At 39.6% G+C, this 22,179-nt stretch overlaps 2 protein-coding genes across 2 annotated transcripts in view; both read right to left on the bottom strand.

The window, feature by feature from the left end:
• The window catches only part of LOC107999229 (UPF0489 protein C5orf22 homolog), a 761,052-nt gene that overhangs the window by 651,811 nt on the left and 87,062 nt on the right, over positions 1–22,179 (bottom strand). The window lies entirely within an intron of this gene.
• LOC107999296 (glucose dehydrogenase [FAD, quinone]) lies at positions 5,689–9,216 on the bottom strand. The gene is made up of 3 exons (XM_017059008.3): positions 8,877–9,216; positions 8,235–8,579; positions 5,689–7,549 (listed from the first exon to the last, which is right to left on the bottom strand). Exons 2-3 carry the CDS (start codon positions 8,571–8,573, stop codon positions 6,023–6,025), a joined length of 1,866 nt encoding a protein of 621 aa, XP_016914497.2. The 5' UTR covers positions 8,574–8,579; positions 8,877–9,216; the 3' UTR covers positions 5,689–6,022.

Genomic DNA, 22,179 nt, shown 5'->3' with positions numbered 1-22,179 from the left:
GTTAACGCGTGAAAAAGGACCGGTTTCCCTCTCGCGGAGTAGGAAAAGGAGAAGAGGAAGAAGTAGAAAAGGAAAGCAAAAAAGGGAAGGAAAAAAAAGCGTCCCTTTATCTTCTACGTAAAGTGGTGTCGCAGCTGCCGTGGACGATCCGCATTCCACGCTTCTACACGGTAGCGCGTCGTGGGTTAACCCTTTAACGAGGCGCCACGTGCACCCCGTACGAATCGTGGAAAAAATGAGAGACACGCTCTCCCGTCTCGTTACAAGCCACCGAACCGTCTTCTTGGGATTTTTATACGCTTTTAATAGGGTTGACGGATGCTCCTTCTCTCCTTTACGAAGTCGTCGCTTTTGATTTAAGAGAACGAAGAGAATTTTTACTTTTTCCTTTGTTTTTTGCTTCTCTCTCGACGATTTTCATCCTTGATTCACAACATTTCGTGTACACCTTTTTTTTATATATCTGAGAAAATCAAGAGACAGAAGATTTCTTGTCCAGATTATGATTACGTTTTCGTATGATCTTGTAAATCTAATATTGTTTTTTATTGTATTTATAATTCGAGTTAAAGTCGCGTAGACAGAAGTGTACGATAAGGAATAAGAGTAAAAATAATGATGACACGTGACATTTCATTAACATTTTCCCTTAGCGAAGGTTTTTAAACTTTACCACCCGTTAAACCATAATTTAACATATAAAATTTCTCACAATGTTACCTAAAAATCACTCGGCATACCGGTAAATTTGCAAATACATTACTGTCAAGCGGAACGCGCATAAACACACGATAAATATCCCATAAACGTCTATCGCGACGTCTATCGCAAGAATTTTCTCACAGTTTACCCATATATATCCACCCATTAACCGTATATTACCTGCGAGACGCAAGACAATCTAAGCCCTAATAAAAACAGGCGATAAAATAAAAAGAAAAGAATCGAAAGGAGTGGATGGGACAAGTAGAAGAGATTAAGAGGAGGAGGGAAAAAAAAGAAAAATCACTAGAAAAATCAACGAAACGAATCGGCGATTTCCAGCATCGCCCAGGAATCCCACGAGATCTTTCCCCCTCCCGTCGGTCCTCGATCGTTTTGACAAGCGATCGATTAAACTTCGGTAACCGTCGATGCGCTTCCACGTCGATGCGCGACAAATTTAAAATTCTTGCCGCGGCATCGTTGTCGCCGCAGGCGCATACTTTGTCTTATCTGTTCCTCGCCGATGACCCGCGGCGCTTGTTCGGCCCATTCTTTCCCCCTCCCTCGTCCTTATGCCGCGTCCACACCACGGAAAACGAATGAACAGTCGTTGAATCGCGAGCAGATTACTCGTCCGTTTGTTTTCTCATCGAGGGATCCATTTACCATTTATTATAAAGGCGAACAAGTGTGGCAAACAATTCATTATTCCTCGTTATTCGGTCGAATATAGTTTGTCAAAGAACTGTAACACTGCATTGAATACAGAATTTGATAAACCGAACGATATTTTTATCTATTTCATGGCCGATTAATTTTTGATCAATGTGATGGTCTTTATATTGTCAGTTGAATCCTCAATTTCTCCTCAAAGAACTATAATATTGCTCATTGGCCAGAACTTATTCTTATTAATTTTAATATATATTTGATAAACCAAATAATATTTTCACTATTTTATGGCCGATTAATTTTTGATCAATGTAAACGCACCGTAATGGTCTCTATATCGTCACAGATAAATCCTCAATTTCTCCTCAAAAAACTATAATATTGGCCAGAACTTATTCTGGCAATTTTAATATATATTTGATAAACCGAACGATATTTTTATTATTTCATTGTCGATTAATTTTTGATCAATGTAAACGCAGCGTAATTTCAATACTTTTGCATTGGTGAACGGCAAACAACGTCTGACAAGTGTAGACGGGGCATAATGATCCCAATAAATTCTCTCATCCCGGTTTCCGAGCAACCACTGTCCCCGGCTTTAATGTTTAGAACGCGCGGGGAATGTTATCAGGGCCACGAGTTTATGGCGATTTTCAATAATAAAACAACCGAGTTCCGCAGGCATGACGAAGCCTTCTATTACGGAAAATTTTATTAACGAGCCGATCCCGGAAGACAAAGCTGCTTCGACACTCTGTGCCGCAGTGCGTAAATCAAACGCGATCATTAAGACTGCCTCTTCTGCGTATATGCAGCCCCCACCTTCGATCACATTGTATATGTGCTTTTTCCAACTTAACGACACGCGATAGATTTTTAAGGATTATTATTTACGTGCGAAGCTTCGATATGACCAAAACGAATATGTTAACACTCTACTGAGATTAGAAAAATTGACACATTAGCTGAATAATTGGAGAATCTTGATTAAGAATCTCTAAAAAAAAAACTTGATAACTCAACAATCATTTCCTTAATTAAATGCAGTCGTTAAATTATCTAGAAAGAAAACTGTTGGCAACTTTTATTTTTCACCGTAAAGTAAAGAATTGTATTGAAACGTTTATCCCTTGTTGGAAAAAGCAAAAGTTCGACAAAATTATTATCTCCTTCTCCGCCGATAATAAATTTTTACTCGACCTGAAAATCGAGGATCGACTCGTGAGAAGCGAGCAAAGAGGATCGAACCGATCGAGCAGCGCAATTGAAACGCGTGGAATAACATAAAATAAGGAAGACAAGCGATAATAGGCTGGAAATGAGGCAAGCCTCGTTACAGGCTGCCACGAAGATGAACACTTTCAAGCGAAGCAACACCAAGCCGGAAGCCAGGAATGGCGGCGGGCAAAGCGGGCGAATACCGATCGCTCCTCGTAATTTGCAGCGATTTCTCATCGGCTCCTGGATCCTGCAACGATAGGCAACCCGCCTCGACTAAACATCCATTTAACATCCCTCCATTCGTCATCTCTAATTATCTCTAATCCTCGAATTCTTGCAATTTCTATCAATTCCAATCCTCCTCGAATGTTGCTCGAAAAAAAAGCAGTATAATAATTCAATAAACAACAGGCTGTCCGTCAGCTCGAGATCATTTCGGTGGCTTTTGGTAGCGATGGGTACGACCTTCCTTACGACTCTCGAACAATTTTCAACGCGAGATCGCAATCGAAAGTTCGAAAGGATACGTTTCTATCGAATCGTGCGAGAAACAAGAAGAGATAAAATGGAAAACTGTATTTAAAATTATCGTAGAAATCCCTACATGTACATCCATTGGATCTTTGATTAATATTATTTGATATAATGAATTTATTTGAATCGTGATGTATCAAAAAAATACTCGTTTAATCAGTTAACAAAGTGTGAGAAATAAGAAGAGAACGAAAATGATAGACTTGCAAATGTATTTCAACTATTCGGATAAAGATAAAGAAAAATTATATCAACGTTTAACAGTTTTTTTTTTATCACATATGTATCATTGCCACGATTCTTTCACGCTGATTTTACACTGGAAATGAGAATGGATCGCTGGAGAGAGGCTCGAGAACATTTTTCTTGGACACTTGTATTTCTTCTTCCCGTTTCCACCTCTTTCTCGCGCTGCTGGTCCTTGCAACGATAATTATGTGTAATTAACCGGATGGTGTACCTACCCGCGGTGATACACCCGGTTTTCATGTGTACCCATTACGCTCTTATGCGTGCGATTATATTTCTTGCGCACTGACAGTGCCTGGAACGGAACCATTTCGTGCCATTCGGATAGGCGGTGTTAGTCTTGTTTGGTAATAAAGAACCAGAAGAAAGAAAAATCTCTCGCCACGAAGTTTTATATTTAATCTTCCTCCCTGAATAGTTTTGCATAGTTGAACGATAAGTCGTGTTTATTTCTTTGTTTTGTTTCGTCCCCCCGATAAATATGCAAATGTGCTGAGCTGATTTTCGAAAAACGAAATGATAAAACGCGCACCCAGCTTATCTCTAATATTATTTATGTCGATATAAATTATGAAAGAGTATATCGATTACGTTAATCCGCTCCGTTCAATGATATTTTTTCCAATTCTGACAATACTTGTCTTCTTTCTTTTTCCTTTTCTTTTCGCTTTTTTTTTTTAAATTTTACTTGGTTTCGGGAAAATATATTTTTAGAATTAGAAACGAATAATCCAATGTCGACCAGTCAAGTCAAATATAAACCTCCTAATACTTTCCTGTTATCAGAACAAATTATTTTCTTGCGATTGAAATTAAAAAAAAAAAGAAGTCGCTATCTAATAATAATCTATGCTAAAAGTATATTCAACGTAACTCTTGAACATTATTCAGAAAGTTTACCAACAATGTTAAATCTCGTTAAAACACCACTTAATAATCATTCAACGATACAAGTTTAGCCATCCACGGGGGGAATCTCGGCGCGTTTATTGTTAATTAAAACAAATTTCTCCACTCTAAAATTTACACGCATTCACGTGACATTTAAGCGACGATTTAATACATAACGGATATTGTGTTACGAGGTGTAAATAATAACGCGTGCGTATTAGTGCGCCACTCCTTCAACACGAATTTCACGTGGAAAGCCCGCATTCTTGCTAAATGTCCCCGGAGAAATCGAGGCGAGCATAAAATTTATCGCGGCTAATAAAATTGCGATTCAACGGTGTACAAGGGAGGGAGGGGGGGAAGACATTCCAATCAAATGTCCGGAGGAAACTTTTGTTCGGTTCGAGAGGCATAAATTTCTATCCCCCTATTTACAATTACAAACACGCTCGTGAAAATAACTTATTACTTGTCGCCTATCCGCCTCACAATGGCCACGCTACGCGTATAAACATCGATATGAAGATTTATATGCAGCGTGCCAAGATCTCTGCCGCCTTTGGCGCGTGAAGTTTCCGAGGAAATTACACGCAACAGATACCACGAGAATTATTTTGCCCGAGATGAAAAATATATATCCGCCCGTAACTACCGTTTTCCACCGCCGATATTTTTCTAAAGTTGACGCGTTTACAAGTTTTCTGTTACACCTGAATCGAGCACTTTTATTATAACCAATTGCTCGGATCATTAAATTACAAATCGAATTGAAATTTTTGAATAGAGTTGCTGGAATTATATCGAATCGTGAGAAACATGTTTTATATATTTGATCAACGTTCGTCGTTTGATAAAGAATTTGGGAAAGTTCTAAAAAGAAGATTTAGAACAATTCCATCCCTTTGCTCTGAATTTATTAGAAATATAGATAAACGATCGACACGCTAAAGAAAAGAAACTCTTTCACGTTTGTCATTCGACTATCTTCAATGAAACACATGTATTAAATTTAATTGGCATTCGTGCATCGAAAAACGAGTTCAGCAATAACAAGACGAGGTATCCTTGACGATTCATCAAAAGTACAAGAAGGTAAATTTATTTCTATCGGTGGTGGAGAATTTGTTTATTTATTGCGAGAACAAATTCATCGTCGAAATCTCGAGTCGGCAATTAAAAATAAAATGTTTACAAGTTTCGAAGGGATACGAGGTTAAGAGGAAGTTGATTTCAAAGAGTTGGATCCGAGATCGTAAAAAATAAACGCGCTCATTGATGAGGTGGATAATCTGATTCTGTTGGCGTTGTTTCCATTAATCAGAACGATCACACGATTTATTTTTCTCGTGAATATTCGTTTCCATTTTCGTAATATACTTGATAAAGTATACAAATTCGATTCTTCGTATCGTATTTTCGTATTTTCTCTCTCGTTTATTATAATCATGAAAAATATACAGCCATAAGTTCTAGGAAAAAAGTATCTCAAAACGTTAATATGGTAATGCATATTTCAGAATTTTAAAACTTGTCACTAATTTCGATTAAAAATTCCTAAAAAGTTCATAACGTGAAATTTAAATTTTTTAAAAAATCCTATTATTATTACGAAAGGACACCGAATAAATAAACAAAACGAAAATTACCAATTGCCAAATATTTTAATCGATTCCGGCGAATTTCAATCTCCATATCCATAACCACTACACCAATCCTCCAATTTTTACTTATTTATCTCCAACAAAGTTCAATCAACGCCCCAATCCCGTTTAACTATATCCGCCCCCTTCTCCGCGATCATCATGACCGCCGCATTAGGATTGGCGGCAGGGATTTCCGGAATGATGGATCCATCGATCACCCGCAAACCATCGACTCCGTGCACCCTCAGCCTCGGATCGACCACGGCTCTGGTGTCGTCGCCCGGCCCCATCCTGCTCGTCCCACACGAGTGCTGATACGAGACGGACACGTGTCTCACGCTGCATTCCCAATATTGGTCCGTGTCCGGCTCGAAATGTCGACATCCGGGAACGTCGAAACGACCGAGCCGCATCCCACGGCTTCTCAACGCGTCGGTATCCAAAATCGCCTTGATCTTGTCCACACTTTTCACCAACGTCCTCGTATCCTCCACCTCGACCAAGTAATTCGTGTATATCTTCACGGGATCGGTCGGATCTGTGCTGCGCAACTCGACCACCCCTCGACTCCTCGGTTTCAGCAAGACGGAGAAAACGACGATCACGCTCATCCTCTCGATCTGCTCCTCCAGCTTTCCAACCATCTCTCCGCTCAAACCGATCCGGTCCAGGAAAACCGACAGCTGGACCCTCTCGCCACGTTCGAACGGGATGAACAAAAATTGAACGTCCGGGTACTCGGAATCCGGATCGTTCACGTTCACCGTGCCGAGAAGATCGTTCCTGTACACGCGCAACGGGCCCCTATTCTCCACCATGTACTCGTAAGCCGAGTTGAATAGGTTTGGGGAGGGAGAGGACGAGAGCGACTCGTTCACGTAAGATATGTACATTCCCGCCCATATCACGTGGTCCTGAAGATTCGCGCCAACCGGTCGATCGGCCACGACCGGTATGCCCATCTTCTCTAGGTGTTCCCTGGGCCCGATTCCCGAAAGCATCAACAGCTGGGGAGTGGCGACGCTCCCCGCAGAAAGGATCACCTCCTTCCTCGCCCTCACCTCCGCGACCAGGCCTCGATCCTGCTCCGACCTCACCCGGACGCCGATCGCTCGCCCCCCTTCGAACAATACGCTCTCCACCGCGCTCGACTTCATCACGCGTAGATTCTTCCTCTCCCTCGCGGAGGAGAGAAACGTCATCGCGGCGTTTTCACGCCGGCCGTCGTACACGGTGCCCATCACCCTCCCGAACCCTAAGAAACGATCGCCGTTCACTTCCTCGAGGATGTCGTGGCCCGCCTCGCGCAACCCCTCCATCAGGACTTTTTCCACGTCCAACGAGGCGATCTCGAAGTGCCTGATTCTCATGGGGCCGTCGTCCCCGCAATACTTGGTACCGTGTTTCGATACGTACGAGGGCGAGCAATTGGTCGACTTGGTGAAGTAGGGGAGCACGCTCGCGAAGTTCCATCCGTCGTTGCCCAATTCTTCCCAATCGTTGTAGTCCTTCTCGTTCCCCATCACGTAGAGCAAGCCGTTCGTGACCGAACTCCCGCCAAGAGCCTTGCCCCTCGTCCATTTGCACCGTTGCTGCACGCTGCCCAGGCAGGAAGTGTTTTGGTACTCGGTCTTGGTAACAGGGAATTAAGAAAAATTTCGTATTTTTGTCAACTCGGGGGATTGTAAATTGTTAACTGTGATAATTTTTCATATTTTGATCGATATTTGCTGAGATGGATTCGACATAAGATGGTACAAAGGGCTCGTGATCTGTCGTGATAAATATAACGATATCCTAGGTATAAAGTTAATTATACCTTTATTTGTAAATATTAAACCTGAAGATCTTAATCCATGAGAAATTATTATTAAATAAATACCTATAATTCTAATATTAAAAAAAGTTATTATTCTTATAATTATTAAACCTATATGAACAATTGATGAAACAGCAATAATAGATTTTACATCAAATTGTGATAAACATATCAATCTTAAAATTAAAATTATAAATATACATTAATCGTAATATTCCATAACCAGGTAATTTTAATAAATTATGCTAAAATTATTGAACTATAATATGGAGCTTCAACATGAACTTTTAATAACCAACCATGAAATAAATAAATTGGAATTTTAACTAAAAATGATATATAAATATTATAATAAACGACAGGATGGAGATGATGAACTCTGACGATCGTTCGTTCGTTGAACAAAAATCAAGTGAAAACGTGTAAATATTTGCATTATATTTCTCGAGCAAGTTGAAAAATACGATTCTTTTAGAATAAAATTTAATTTCGTTTACCAAGTAATGATAACTTTGCGGTCCATCTATGTTATTGAAGAAAAGAGCAGGCGAAGAGGTTTCCGGTAAAGGATCCTCCCCTCTTTCGATTAACAGTACATCCCAATCCTCTACCTCCGTTAACCTGCTGGCCAGAATAGATCCTGCCGATCCAGCACCGACAATTATAAAATCGAATTCCTTCCTCTTCGAAGCGAAGATCTCTTCGGCTCGATTCGTGGGATATTTATCCATATTTAATGCACAGTAGGATGCCATTATCGTTTGTATCAACATGGTAAAAGTGGAAGCTGGCGTCGATTGCCCCGAGGCGCAGGTTGCCGCCATACACGACTCCATATCGTTCTGTATTTCGTTTGATGAAGAATTAACCGTGATAATTATCGAGAATATTGCTGCATACCAATTTTCTTTGATCTTAACGTACGATGTATAAACGATCTAAACAATTTTCCCTTGTATAATTTGAATTGTTCGTGAGAAAGTAATGAATGAATTATAAATATAAAAAAAAAATAATTTTCACGTATTTTATCACGTATGTATTTGTGTGAAAAATTTGAAATTTGAAAAAAATTTTTTGAAATATACATTTAAGACGCTATGTAAATAAGATTTTAACGAAAAATTAGTAATTCTCACCTACGTGGTCGTCACGCTACAACGTTCATTTATAAACTACACATCTGAGCTTATAATCGACCCGTTAACGTCCTTATATATAGATATTCATCCATAAAAAGATGGCAGAAAAAAAAATATTGTCTCATTATCCGATGTCCCTACTTCGCGTATTTTTATAATTGGCCGAAACAGTTGCATCTGTAATCGAATCTGATAAAAAAAAAAAAAATAAAATAAATGAATATATCGAGGTTAATTAAAATGGAATGATAATTTTTAAAACATTGGCGTAAAGCAGAGTATATTATACTATTTGCAAATCACGCGTTTTCATAGTTTATTAAAAATCTTATTACTATGTCAATACGCTAGTGTACTCAGGTGGAACAAACGGAGACCTGTTTCCCCTCTTGCCCCTCTTCCATTTTACTTTGCTATCTTTTCCTAGACAAATATATTTACATTTACATATTAATCTAATCTCTCAAAGTTATACATTACTAATATGTGTGAAACATGTTTAAAAATAAATAAATAATGCGAGTTTTTAATATATCTATATTGCATATCAAAATATTTAAATGAAGAATTTTATTCATGGACGAATAAATAATATTATTATCAATGTTATATATTATTTCGTTACTCCTACCAGAGAGAGATATGTGAGTAATAATTTTGGTAAATTATTTTTCCTCGCTTAACACAATTATCATTCGAAATTATTCCCCAAATATTGGTCAATGAAAGAATGATCATTCCACGGTTATTCATCTTATCAATGAAGCCAAACTCATCCGATGAATAAAATTTGACTAATATATTTTGAATTCAATGATCTTCAATTGAATCTCAAAATATCAAAAAATCAAATTATAATCATCAGACACAGCGAATCTGATTCGAAACATTTTTTTAATAAAATGAATAAGCAACGAATCACTTTGGACTGGCCTCCTCTTATTGCTTCACCCTGTATGCAATATATACCTTTTAAAAAAAATATTTCAAACTATTCCAAGAAACACTTTACAAGTAACCTTGTAAAATCATACTTTACACTTTTGCGCATGCTTAATTTTATCGAGTAATAAAAATAGTTTAAACAACGTTCGTCATAAATATATCTCATTTGCACGATAATGGCGAGCGTATTGATATAAATATATTATTAATTCATCCGAAAAATATTACATTTACAATTAAAAACAAAACACGTTTCCCTTTTTAAATAGTCGATATTTTAAATTCGTATCGTAACGTAAACTTCGTAAATAAATAAATCCAAGCAAAATCCAAAATCGAACATAAAATCTCGCTGGACAGTTAAAACCGTGTGTAATCCATTTCATAAATAAACGCGCGCACGTTTCCACGTAGCCAACGAGTAATACGAAGTCGATGAGCTCTATCATCGAGGACCCTCGATCTCAGTCGCTAGCCAAACGAGCGCTATATCCTTCAACTCTATCCCTCGTTGCTAGCAAGCATCTTTCATCCCGCTCCCTCGGCTTACACCGCGTATTTATATTTGCGAAAATATATATGAAGTCTCTCTTTCTCTCTCCCTCTCTCTCTCTATCGAGCACCCCCACCCATAACGAGAAAGTCAATTTATAGGGGAGGAAGCGAGGTTATCCAAGCGAGAAGTTATTTGACACTATCCAAGGCTCGAATATTTTTGCGTACCCTCGCAAATCTCTCGATGCCTTCAGAGGACAAGCGAGTTACGATCGATCGTTTCTCACACGATGTTACGACATTTCTTTCCGAAATTCTAACCGCGATTGAGGATGAGGGGAGGTGGAGAGATTCGAAAACACGAATATCATCTTTCTTCGACGTTTAACCTTTCGTGTGACTTATTCTCGGTTGGGAAACTCGAAGTTTTTTGAATTAAGAGAGAGAATAAGAGGACGGAAACATTTTTTATTATAATTCGAAATGACGTTAATATCAACTCTCTCAAACAATTCTAATCCATCTCCTATTGCTTATCAAAATTGTTTATCAAAATTTTCTCAGCGAAACAAATTTCTTTGTGATATATTTCACGTAATAATCTCGAAGACAATAATCTTTTTATTTGAGAAGAGAAGAAAAGACACATTTTAAATTAGCTAAAAAAATTTTTCCCAACTCTTTCCGTCAAATAAATCCTCATCCGGCCAAGAATTATACACCCGACAATAGACAATAGACCATTCACGCGCGTATCCACCACGAAATCCCTCGACTTATTCCACTTACTTCTCCATGAATCCATCAAAGGGGCCATCCATTTACGTCCGAAACGTCATAAAACGGGTAGAAAAAAGGGGGAGAGGAATGGTTGCTCGCCGTCGCGCGAGATGCATTTCTCCAGAGTTTCGACTAGAGAATTCAGAAAGTGGGAGGGTCGAGGGAGCGGTAAATCACGCGGTTGCGAGATGCGCAAAGGAGGAAGGAAGAGGAAAAGAGGCCGTAAGAGATGACGTTGAAGGGATTTAAGGGCGATCCTAACCGGCCGGCCAATACGCTTATTTTCCACCGTGGTATGATGGCCACCGTATCTGAAAGGCGATCACGCAGTTTATCGCGCGTCTGTAATCCGTTCCGTTGAAAATGAGATCCGACTGGTTGTTCGCCGCTATTTCAAAACTATCCCCCCTCTTCCATTCTCGGACGAAACTCACAAAATGCCAGGGCAGACCATTATATCCGATCCGCTGATGTTTATCGCGCGCGTCTGCTCGAACTATATTTACACTGGAGCTGGATATATCACCGTGGCTCGTTTGAATCTCGCGCCACACTTCGGCACCTCCTCACTTTCCCGTGGAAATTCAGAAATTTTGGACCAGTCTGCATTTGCATCCGATTTCTTCCCGACGGCGAATTAATTGTTCAAATCGAGATGAATGAAAAAGTTGAGAAAATAAATAATACTATACTATATTCGGATAATAAAGTTTTGTTATTCCCGTGTTTCAAGGAAGGTTTCCCCCTCGAAATACATAAATATTGGCGCGTGTCGGAAGTTTGGGAAAAAGTGGAAAGATGGAGGAGCGGGGCCAGAGACAGGCGGTGGTTAAGATAAATAACAAACGGCTTAAATAGACGAAGGAAAGTACCGCGCGAGTACAAAGAGGCGAGTACACGCGGGCTTCAAAGAGGCCGTGCGCCCCTTTTTTGCGCTCGTTAACCGGCATTCCTAATTCGACGATCCGTGTCTGAAACCCACCATCCTCTCTGCCTCCTCGCGCCGCCATTACGGACGGTTGGACCGACACGGTTTCCAAACCACGCGGCTCGAAACAAACGCGGGGCGGGAAACGTCGGATTCCTCGCTCGCGACGGATTCCGAGGAGGTTAAAGGCGGCATTTCCGATGTCCCCGCGCTTGTTACAGCTCCGTGGAATGCCTACCCCTCCCCCCTGATACCGATCTTATCCTCCATCTTCCCTCGAGATCGCGTAGGAGAGATGAAGATGTCGAGCCGAGAATTTCTTAATATAAGATAAAGGGAAGAGTTTAAGTTGATTTTTTCTGCGACGTCGTTTATTTGAAGATAAATTTTAAGCGTCTTATCAATTTCAAAAATATACTTGTCGGTTAAAGATATGAAGTTGTTGTAATCAATAACGATTATTTAAATTTATATAATTGTGAAATTGCGAAAAGAATGAAAACTCGCAAGAAAAACTTTTTCAATCGAGAAGATGTTATTGCGTTTAACATCGATGATGATTGCACACATTTTCTCGTGTTTCAATTAATTTCACTAGCTAAAAATTCGAGTGAGTTGATCATAAATTGAAAATTTTTTCGGTCATTGGTAATCGTTCCGAATAAATAGGAATGTTATTTTTAGACTTGGTCGCATTGTGAAACTCCTTTTTCCTTCTTTTTCTTTTTTTTTTTTTTCCAGAGCAACTGGAAGTGCACGAGGTGATTTATGAGTGTTTGTACGTTGCATCGTTTAAGAGTCATTTAAATCCAGGCCGGAGGGTTAATGAAACGCGGGACTTATGAAAATTTGTGAAATATTGCCGCGCCATGCAAATTGCCCCACAGTTGAGAAATGAAATTAACCGCGAAGGGTACGACTGAATCGATTTTTCATTCGGGCTCGCAATCCGCAACACGACTTATAAAAACCGCGCATAATTATTTAACCGATGTAACTCTGTTATTTTTAGCATGATTTACAAAGTAATCTTTCTAAACCGTCCATTTCTTTCTGCGTAAAAAAAATTGCCACATTTTCCTCTTTCATTGCGCACTCAATCGACAAACTTACCTTTCATTCCCGTGTTCAGCCTCCTTCGAGAAGATACATAATAATAGAAATATTCGTTTACTTACCGTATTTTATCTGAAAACTTTATTTTCTCAACTTCTTCTACCTTTCGTCCCCAAATCTATTTTCGATCATTATCTTTCGAAAATTTCTTTTACTTTAGTTAAAAACTAAAAGTTGACCGTTCAAAAACATATATATCACAAAAATTAATAGCGACAATTTGAATTATCCACGCTTCTCGGCGGTCGAATCCGATCGAAGAGAAAAAAGAAAAGAGAGAGTCGTTGGAACTAAACGGAAAAAAAAATAATTAAATTACTCGAGCAAAGAGGCCGCGAAAATAATTATCACGTCTCAACCTGCGTTAATTGCCAATAAACGGTCGGGGCGACGGGTTTTAAAAAATTAACACGATATGTTTAACCGCGTCGGCCTTAAATTGCCGGCATCGAACGAATCGCGATAAATCATGGCGGTGAATAATAATCGGAACAAACCTTGTTAGGATTCCATAACAAGCCGTTTCGCGAAAATGAATCGCGCGGGGAAAGGAAAACTTAATTTAATATGGGGGGCGCGCGCGTGTTATTGAAAACGCGATTTCCATCCACGATAACGCGGCGTTAATGGAACAATGGTGTCAAAGGTGGGGGGCCATAACTTTGCGCTTAATTTATCACTCCTCTCCGCGATCATCGAGGATTAACTTCACGGTTGACCCACATATTTCCAACCGGTTGATGGATAGTCATCGGTGGTAACCGTATGGCAGTCACCTGCTACCAGTAATGGACAATCCCATAAATGGCGTCCCATGGAATCGTCGTCGAACCCGAGGAGAAGCGTGTACTTCGACTCTGCGGTTTCACCTCGCGCTTACCTATAACAAAAAGAAAAGAAAAAAAGAAAGGAAAGAAGAAAGAAAAAGTAGCGAGAAAGCCGAGAAAGATAATATCGTAAATCAGACGGACTTTCGTTCGAGTTTGAACGTTTGATATTTCGCGTTGCACTGTCGGGAGGGAGATGGTATCGTTCGAAAAGGATGGGAAAAATTGAGTGAGATGAAAATGTGTCCGATCATCCGAGTCACTTTCTACTGCCACGGTCGTCTTTCGACACGAGAGAGTTAGGATTCGAAGAGGGATAGGGAATTTTTTAGTCAGACGCTTTATGCCATCTCTTGAAACTTTTCTTCTATCCCTAAAGTTTTCGAGCTTGTAATATTTTCCGATTTTAATCTCCACGAAGAGATTATTCGGTTCGCTTGTATCTTTCTCGCGGGAGAGAAAAATAGAGAGAAACATGGAGAATACAAACTCGTGTGGAAATTTACACACGCGTAACAAGAAACCGAGGAACGGTTATTAATTAAAATATCGTATCTCGCAACTCGAACAGAACGTTCGTCACACTTATTACGCCGGCTTAATCCAAAGGTACCGGTATGTTATTAAATGGAAGCCGAAGAGATACGATCTCTGACCGATCGTTAAAATCTCTGCCCTCTGCGTATGAATGCGCATGAATGTGTGTGTTGAAATAAGATATTTCCCAGATTTTATGCGAAATTTTTCTAGCTGACAACCGAGCAGGGACGAGCGATTTCTCTCGGCTCGATGCTCGAAACCCTCGTCCATAATTCCTCTCGTCGGATTAAGGAAACGAGTATTAATCGAAATCGATATCCCGCTGCGACAGAAAAAGCAACGCGTTCGCGGGGGAATTAATCACGCGCGAATATAATTAATTGATTTCCCGGACAACCGTCTTAAATCGGATAATCGGAAAAATCATTCCGGCTTCAACCGCGGGCAAAGTCGAAGTAAATTTAACAAAAGTGCGTGGGTCACGGTTTAACGTAGGAAGAGCGAAGTGAAGCGAAAGTAAAAGTTGGAATTTTTATTTTGATCGTCGAGGTATTATTATTCGAAACGAGGAATTGAATTTAAAGAAGGAACAGGTGTCCATGTTGGTAGTTATCTTATCGAGTAAAGAAAAGTATAAAGTTTCCTCCGCTCTTCGAGCTTCGGTCACGTTAATTAATACAAGAATTTATAATGGTATTTTTTATTTTATTATTTTTCTTTTCTTTCTTTCTTTCTTTCGACGGTTGTCGTTTCTCGAGGAAATCGATTTCTTTGACGGATCGGCGGTGTACAGCGGCGGTCGCTAATGACTGTGAAGTATGTTGTACCATCATTGTGACACTTGTTTCCGGTGCTCGTTTATTAGCCGGGTTTATAATGTATTTTCGCCATGTTTAATCGACACGAACGAGAAAACGAGAAGTCGTTCTCGCGCAGAATTGATTCGTTCGATTATTTTTAAAAGATCTCGCGATATTAGTTATGTAAATCGAGCCGCTTGGGTAAAAGAAAAAAAAAAAAAAGAAGGAACGTACGATGCAAATTCGTTTTAACGCGATCGATCAAGTCTCCTTTCTTTCTCTCTCCTCTTCTTTATTTTTCTCTTTTCCTTTTTCAAGATACGTATGAATATATTACGAGTTAGTAGGAAGAATTTATTATTATTATTATTATTATTATTGAAAATCCTCTGGTTACAACTGGCCTCGTAAATCAGGACTAGGAGCAAGACTCTGATTCTACTCAAGTACAATACGATTTATAACAGAAACTCTTTCTAAAAATCTACTCCTCGTTCGAACAAATTTATACAATAACCTGGACTAATTAATTTTCAAAAACGACAAATTTTATTCCAATTTCTTCCTTCCCCCTTCCACACATCCATACAAAGAACGAGGAAGAAAGGGGGAGGAGAAAAATTTCAAAAATCCGAAATAACGAGACTGCAACAACGATTCCTTCTTTCTCTTTTTCGTATAAATATATACCTCTCCGCCCGTATATAATTGGAAACCGAGAGAAATAATAGAAGAAAGGAAGGGAAAAAAGTTGGACTTATCGTTGCACGCGAATAGTAGTAGCCGGCCGCTTGAACGGTAACAAGCGTGAAACGGAACGAGATTCCTCGGGGGCCCCCGTAACTCATTAGGCGGATCGACTATTTCGGTGGTATAATCGCACGTCGGGGCGTCGAACCAGTTTTAATATGCACGCGAGGCTGACTGGCGCAATTTCAGCTCGTAAAACGTAAAATATAAGCGCCGGTTAAATTTTTACGATCGTGGGGGGGGGGGGATTTTGCGCGAAGGGTAAATGGCCACCGCCAGCAGCCACCTGTGGACACAATTACGTAATCGTTGTAACGGCGGAAACGAATTTTATTATTCCTAATCCTCAGACCCGCCATCTTATTATGTCCCCGGGACAAAACTTGATCGATCCATCGAAACTGGTCGAATCGGATCGAGAAACGAGATATCTCGGCGAGATATCGTCGAAGGCAAAGCCCGAGTGCTTCGAGTGTTCCAATGTTTTTCGAGTTTCGAGAATGTTGCCCGCCTCGGTTTTATTGGTAATAACTCGTGACGACTTGTAAATCTTTCTCTCTCTCTCTGAGCTGAGATTTGAACGTATCAATTTTCGGATATATCAGGCTGGATTTCAGGCGTACAGCGAGTTACAAAAGTGAGTTTAAAGAAATTCAAATTTGTTTTGAATAAAACGGATCGAGTGAAATTAATCCTCGAGTTTTTATCATTTTGTTTTTATTTTATAATTTAAAATTTTGCCCTCTATTATTATATACATGGTTAGGCGATATATTTATTTTAAAAAGTAATTTCATTAAAGTGATATTCCATTGATGAAAATAAAACAAAATTATTGGTTTTGATAATAATTTATTTGAAACGTCTTGCGTGTTATATTAAATATAGAAAGAATATTGTAATGTGTTCGAAATGTTTAATTTGATGGTTTGACGAATTTGTATTGAATTTAGGATATTTCAGAAAAATGATTTGCACGTTTTATCGATTTGAAAAAGTTATTAAGTTGAAATTAGGCTGCGAGAGATTCTCGAGGAGAATTATTTTCTTGATAATAAAGAGAAAGAGATAATTGGACGATTTTTATCTTTTATCCGTTTTAATGCGAAAATCCATTTAATAATTTGCCGGAATTAATACCTCAGACTCTGCATTGAAAAACTCGGTTACAGAGCATTAATTTCCCATCAAAGTGCAGGTAAATTAAATTCAATTTACCTCTTCGTCTACTATTGTCTTTATGAATATATTATTCAATGTATCGACTTAATTAAATCTTTACAATAATTATCTGATCCTGAAAGGTGCATATTTGTGTAGATAAATATCTAGAATTTCAATATATCTATCTACATTCGTAGACAATATTGCGTTTAGCGAACGTGCTATTTATAATCCTGCTATTAAATTCTAGATTTGAAGAAATCTATCCTTTATCCAAACAAATTCTTTTATAACTGATCGTGTTATCTTTTACTCAAAAAAATATATTTATTTTACGTTATCATTATTATCCGATATAAATATCGTTATTAATGCAACAAGAAAAAAAATAATTTTGTAACAACACTTGAAACAAATTTACTTGAAATTTAGAAAAACGTTTCTCTCGTATTAAGACTTTCTTCAAAAAAATTCGTACGCCAATCTTCACACTATCGCATGTTCCTCTAACTGGGCTGAACTTTAGGAACACCCTATACATACAAATCTATACATCGATACATCGATAAATCGAGCGGGGACATCGTTATCGTGGCCGATAAAACGTTCGAATAATATTTATTCCCCCAGTTGGACAATAATCCCAGCCTAGTAAATGCCAATGATTTCCATTTGCATGTATCCCCTCCCCTCTCCCTCTTCTTCTTCTACTAGGATTTTTCCACGAGGAGAAAACCGGATCGATCTCTATCCGATTGGACGCGCAGGTGTCATAACGATCGGCCGTGTCAAAAATCGGCTCTCCAGGGTGGCGAAACGGTCGAAGGCGAGTTTTTCAACGCGCATAAGTGCATAATGGCATAACCGGTGGTATTGGAGACCGAATGCCCATTTGTCGGGGGGGAGGGGAGGGGGATATATCTCTCCGAAACGCGTCGTTTCCTCAACTATTTCGAGCAACCGTGCGCAATAACCAAATCGATATTTTATTACACGAGATAAACCGTAAAACGGCGGCGCTGGCCGGTTTCGAAGTTACACTCTCTCACGACTTAAAGACGAGGAAAGAAAGAGGCAGGATTGGGACGAGACTTTATTTATTGCAATTAGAATTGCGCAGCTTTCGAAAGTACGAAGATGGAGTAAAATTTCATTGGGCGAAGTCGAACAATTTCAGTCGCGAATATCGAATTTCATAATGTATGAAACGTATGAGATATCGGTAAGTTTTAAAAGTTTTCTCTTAGTTAGTTTGAACACGATATAGAGGGGAAATATAAACGAATTTTAACACAGCGCATACTTCCATTGCAAAATTACTGAATATTTCTCCCCCTCCTTTCCCTGACGTTCCCTCCATCGCTTAAGCCCCATCGATTATCCTTTTTAACGTACAAAGTATCCACGCGAATTATCCTTCTACACGCGTGCAACATCATTGATCAACCATTCCCTTTTCGTTACGAGCGATCGTAACGAGAGGATTGGCACAGGCGGCAGCAGTGGAAGCAGAACTCTGAAAGATAAGCCTCGAAGCAGCCTCTAACCTTTCGTCACGCAATAATAGATGCATACTTTCCTCTATGGGACTCTCCACCATCGATACGACCGTTCGATCTCTCATCGTATTTAATAAGCCTTTATCGCGAGTGCGCATCGTGTACGCGCGTTCGTTGTTCGCGCATCATTAGAAATTAAATTGCCCGTTGAAATTTTCCCTTCTCGAGATGGCGCGATTGTAAACGTAAAAAAGAAGAATAATAATAATGCGAGAAAAACGACAAGAGGGAAATTTTCGAGAAGGAAAGGAAAGAGGAAAGGAAAGAAAAATCGTAATGGAGGGTAGAATCATCGTAACATGGGGGTCGTCGACCGTAGAAAATTCCACGGATTGGAGCTGGTTTCATGCGGAAATTGTTCGTATTAACCCCAGATATCGCTAAATAATGAAATCGTCGGGCTGTAAAATAATTTGTTTACTGTTCGATCGCGGCATTTCATCCAAGGCCTACGCCTTTTCTCGCTCTCTCCCCCCCCCACGCGAATAAGGAAACGTAGAAACGTACGTAAATTTTATTTCTCGTCTTAACGTTTCCGAAATTCGTGATGTTTTTTTTTTTAACAGGAGTAGATATATTCAATATTGATTCGTGTCGTTAAAAGGTGGAATTGAGTTTTGGAAGAATTTTCCTCTTGTTAAGGTTTGCGTGATGCGCTTTGGGAGAAATGACGAGGTAATGAAACGTCTTCTCGAATCGGAGGAAGAAAGAACAGGTGGAAAGAAACTGATTTTTATGCGAATTAGGAAAACTTTGAAAAATCTCGAAGATAATTGACACGAGCAATGTAATATTCTTTATTCTCCTATGCATAACTAATTCGATTCCTGAATATGGATTATGAAAGTTGATTTATCTTTTTCATTTTTCATTTTTCTCGTAGCAAGCTGCCTTATTGCGGTTATCGCAAAGATATATTCGAGTCGAACATGGAATTACACGGACAATTCTTATCTACTTTGTATCGAGTGGATCCCCGGTTAAAAAAGGAATGTACAAATAAGTCGGCAAGGAATTTCAACATATCGCGTACGCGAGCCGAGCAGGTTGAATGGGCGCAGTCTTGAAAAGCCGGTGTTTCTAATTCATTGCGGGTAAATGGCAAGCAGCCGGGGCTATTCACTGTTCGTATCACTGCCGGAGGAAATTGGAGTTAACGATTGTAAACGCGGCCTCTCCACGCTAAAACTCTCGAAAGTCTCGGACCGAGTATAACTATCGAGAGATCGAGGCAGAAACGCGATTTCACGACTCCTTTCGTATCGTTCGATTTCGCGTCCGCGTTCGTGTTTAATTTATCGATTCCACCGGTGATACAGGCGTATTTGTATTTATGTCACTGTCCAACCAAGCCATGGTTAACCGTAATTGCCACGTTTAAGTTAAAGCGCCTCGAACGAGGCGAAAATTCTCTCTTATTTATTTTCTTCCTTGTTTCTCTTCCCTCTTCCTTCCTTTCCTTCTTCCTTCTCTACTCTCTAGTCCAGCGGGTCTTGAAAAACCTGGTCGTTTTTACGAAGGAACAGTTTCTGCAATCTGTTGCGGAGAGAAACCTCCAAGAGAAAGATTTATGGTCCTCGTTCCGTTGTGTAAAGTACGATTAACAGAGAGCTTAGCAGAGAAGTTCGATTGCAAATCGTAATGAAATCTCGAGTAATTGAAAGTGGGCAGGTCCCTCTCTCTCTCTCTCTCTCTCTCTTTATGGGTGGATATTGTTAAGTGAGATATGTGTGCACGGTTGATATATGTGTGCCGATTGTGAGAAATACCGTGAGTGAACTATTGCCTCGGAGGGTTTCGAACGTGCCAATGAATATGTATTCGCTATGAATCACGTAGGATTGGAATTTTATTACGCGCGGGTTTCGATACGGCTTTTTCTCGCTTCTTTTCTCCTTTTTCTTCCACATATTGCGTACTACGGCAATAATTTTTCGTACACATCGGTATATATTTGTCCGCGTAAACAGAGTGATTAAGTTTCACGGTTAATAGAGAACGGTTAACATAACGGATCTTGCGTGAACATTTTGTGCAAAACTGTGCACTCGGTGTAACGATACGGAATTATGTTTGCGTATGCCGATATATATGAGAAACGGGAGAAAACATTGGAAATATCCACGCATACCGAAGATATATTAACTTTAAGAGTGAGATTTATCAATTTATAAGTCACAGGTAAACAGTTTCACCGAATCCTTCCACGAAATATGGGAACGAGTCAAATTTCGCCTCAAAGGAAGGAGAGATCGATCGCTCCGACCTCGAAGGGATGCTAATTCCCTCCCCCCGGCGATCGATCGAAGTCGATATGCATCGATGCCCTGTCGAATACAACTTTCTCCGCCGTTATAAAATTATGATGAATCGTTTCTCATTATTCCCGCCCATTGAAACCTAACCTCCTCGAACGACGTAAGTAGACAAAAGAGGGATATATATATATATGTATCGTCGTTCCACCTCCTCCAGGTTTTCCATGCAACCCGCGCACGCTTCACGATTTGCCTTGTGATTTATATGACCGGCCCCTGCCTACAATCCTTCAAAATCCACTATTTACATAATCCATTCTCCTTCGAGGAGGAGGAATGACACACAATGGCGGACGCCGCGAAGCCAACCGGTCGGCGAAAGAAAGATTGGAAATAAAAGCGGCGAGATATTACCTATATATAACCCATTGCCGTTCGGCAATATTGTTCGTGGCGTTGTATTCTTGCCGCGAACACGCGTTTACCGTTATGCGCGTTCAGACGAGATCGAAGAGTTCGAAAACAGGACGGATATGCACACATTTTCCTAACCGTTCTTTAATTTTTAATCTAACAACGATGAAATGCAATGGAGGAATGGTTCGTCCGATTCGAATGTTGGAAATGGGAATAAAATTTCAGACCACCTTCGAATGGATTAATCGCAACGAAAGGAGGCGACATTTCACGGCTACAGCAAATCGATCACGATTTTTATTGCGTTTAACCTGTCGCAATTTACCGTTCGTAACAGCGGAAACATGAATTACTTTAAAGTCCATTTTATTTGCCCGTTTGCTGTGTTTCCTCTGTGAAAGGCGCTCGTTTCCCGTTTTACGAACATTATCGATCGCCCTCCGGTGAATGGGACGAAAAAGATCTTACTCCGGAGAGCTTGCGAAATGGAATAGAAGAAAGGTCGAAAAACCGGAGCGACGTTCAGGGACGGTGTCTTTCAACGATATACAGGTGGTGAAATAATTAATCGCGACCTAAAAGTTTTCTGTGTTGCGAAAGATGTAAAGAAAAGATCTTTAGAATATCTTCAAAAAATTAATTTCTCTCGTTCATCGTTGTTATTGTATTTGTATCTTAGAAATAAAATTGTTAAGAATAAAGATATAAGATGCGAGAATAT

This window comes from Apis cerana, linkage group LG7 (assembly GCF_029169275.1).
Source record: "Apis cerana isolate GH-2021 linkage group LG7, AcerK_1.0, whole genome shotgun sequence".
Classification (NCBI taxonomy): domain Eukaryota; kingdom Metazoa; phylum Arthropoda; class Insecta; order Hymenoptera; family Apidae; genus Apis; species Apis cerana.
This window is presented reverse-complemented; position numbering and strand designations above follow the sequence as displayed.

What these genes read in the sequence shown, in the direction of transcription:
- LOC107999296 (XM_017059008.3), bottom strand. Translation starts at nt 8,573, where the DNA reads ATGGAGTCGTGTATGGCGGCAACCTGCGCCTCGGGGCAATCGACGCCA. An exon ending in CGCAAAGTTATCATTACTTG is followed by an intron (nt 7,550 to 8,234) that starts GTAAACGAAATT and finishes CCTGTTACCAAG; the next exon opens with ACCGAGTACCAAAACACTTC.